At 46.0% G+C, this 2,276-nt stretch overlaps 1 protein-coding gene across 1 annotated transcript in view; it reads right to left on the reverse strand.

Annotated features, from left to right (window-relative positions):
• Positions 1-2,276, reverse strand: part of WWP2 (WW domain containing E3 ubiquitin protein ligase 2) — a 156,490-nt gene that overhangs the window by 58,952 nt on the left and 95,262 nt on the right. Inside the window, exon 7 of the mRNA XM_003791397.3 lies at positions 1,645-1,772. Coding sequence (XP_003791445.1) covers positions 1,645-1,772 — 128 coding nt within the window. The remainder of the gene's footprint in view (positions 1-1,644; positions 1,773-2,276) is intronic.

Raw genomic sequence — 2,276 nt, forward strand, 5'->3', positions numbered from 1 at the left:
GTTGCAGCCGTCATTGTTGTTTGGCGGGTCTGGGCTGGGGATTCGAACCCGCCACCTTAGGTGTATGTGGCTGGCGCCTTAGCCAGTTGAGCTATATGCGCCGAGCCCCAAGAGTTTTTAAGAACAGCGGAGATGGCGGAGGAAAATCACTACCATGATAACACACACCCGAGAAGAATCAAGTGGATGAAGTTTGGCTGTGACATCCAGGACATCAATGATTCCAAAAAGCCAGTTCCCCTCCCTGTTTGTAAATGCTGGCCCTCCTCCACAAGCGACTAATTTTCCTAAGAGAATCGTGTTTCCTGGTGCCCACAGAGATGCACGTGGATCTCTATAACTCAGCCCGTGGCCACCACCTCGTTGTCACATCCAGATAAATGGGAAGGCCAGGCCAAGCCACCCTGGATCTTCTAGTACATGGACATGGAGGCTGTCACAGGAGCACAAGTGGGCTGAGGTGGCAGCTGCTAGGACTCCTCACATGTAGCTCCTCCTCCTCCCTAAGGCTCAGGGCAATTTATTATTAACTCAGTTCCTTCAGGCAGGTCCCAAATTCCATGGACACTGGCTGTTCCGCCCTGTGGTCCACCACAGACAACAGGGTAACCAGGCAACACCAGCTCCCAGAGGGACTCCGAAGTCCCCAGGCAGTGCTGCCAGAGAACTGAAAGTTATTACAAAGCAATCCATATTGATTTCTTTCACTCAATAGGTCTGTCACATAGTGGTCAGTTAACAAAGCCATGACAACTACGTGAAGAGCTTTGCTGCTCCCGCTCTCGTGTCCTTCAAGCCACGTCTCTGCCATCACGAGCATCTACCAAACTGTCTCAGTGTCACTTAGCCAATTCACCTGCATTCCCCTACCAACAGTTTATCAAAGCAAACATCCATGTCTCTTTCCAATTGCTCCAAATCAAGACAAACTACCAAATGACCAGCAGTCACTAAAGATTTGACAATCTTTAGCACATTCAGAAAAAGAATGGCTTTTTTCCTTTCCTTTTTCATTTCTGACACTGCCCTAATGAACCAGATGGAGAGTAGGACAAAAAATGATTGGTTTTGAAATAGGTCCTTCCCATTCCACTTAGAGGGAGACACAGCCAGGTTCTAAAGGGGACACAGACAGGACTATCACCTTGCAAAGGAGACCTCACTGGCACAGCCTTCATACATTCCCTAGTAGTAATGAGTCTTTGCCCTTGGTCAGGACCTCAATCCATTCAACCAAGCTGCCGCCTTTTCCAACTCAGCTCTTGGCAACCCACTCAGCCCTTTCCTTCCCTAGTCCGATGATTTCCTTAAGTTAAGGAAATAAAAATGCATTATGTATAAATAAGATATCCTCCCCTACATGAAATCCAATGTTGATAAGAAAAGGAGAGAAAAGGAATACTTTTTAATACTCAGCAAGGGAATATTTTAGAAGAGTACAATAATATGGGGCTTAACCTTGGCTATACAGAATGCGCCAAAGATAGAAGGTGGGTCAATGGAGAGACGCATGGATTCAATTCCACTTTTTCCTCAGTGTCTTCTCTCTCCCACCCCTTACTCTGGCATGGTTGGCAAAGCCCCACATCCACGGTAGAATAGGGTAGAGCCCACTGCTACAGTCTAGGCTGTGCCATCACTCACCTGTGCCATTGGCCAAGCTATTGTGGCTTGGGTTCTTGATGGGCTGGCGGTGACGGTTCCTAGTACCGGGGCTTTGCTCGCTGGTTGCTGTGGTTGTTCTGGCTGAACCACCTGAATGTCTGTGCGTCCTAGGGGTTCAAAGTATAAAGCAGACAGACATAAGTCACCATGAAAAAGAAAAACATGTATTTCCTACCTAAGTTGTCCTATTTCCTCTCTATTTATTGGAAACAAGGCCTTTAATAGCCCCTCCAGTTTTTGACTCAGTAGAGGCTGACTCCAAACAGAGGGACTCAGGGAAGCTTCCTTCTTGGTCAAAGCTCAGAAGGCAACTTTGTGTAAACTTTTCCAGTCGAAGTAAACAAATCCAGAGTGAATTTCCCCTACATCTGAAATGACTGGCAAAATATCCTGTGACCATCACATTATTTTTATTGGGCTGAAACGTTAGAAATAAACAAGAATCACTGGACAGGCTACAGATGAAATATTTCTCTCATTAAGCAAAAAGAGCCCAGAATTTATCCAAATCAATTTTCTCTATAGCTACAAAGATGATCCCCTTGGGAATAGAAGTCAAGGGGCGTTAAACAACTTCAGCCCATGCATATGTTGATGTGTTTTTTTTTGTT

This window comes from Otolemur garnettii, unplaced genomic scaffold (genome assembly GCF_000181295.1).
Source record: "Otolemur garnettii isolate 467f Iridium unplaced genomic scaffold, OtoGar3 scaffold00047, whole genome shotgun sequence".
In the NCBI taxonomy this organism is placed as follows: Eukaryota; Metazoa; Chordata; class Mammalia; order Primates; family Galagidae; genus Otolemur; species Otolemur garnettii.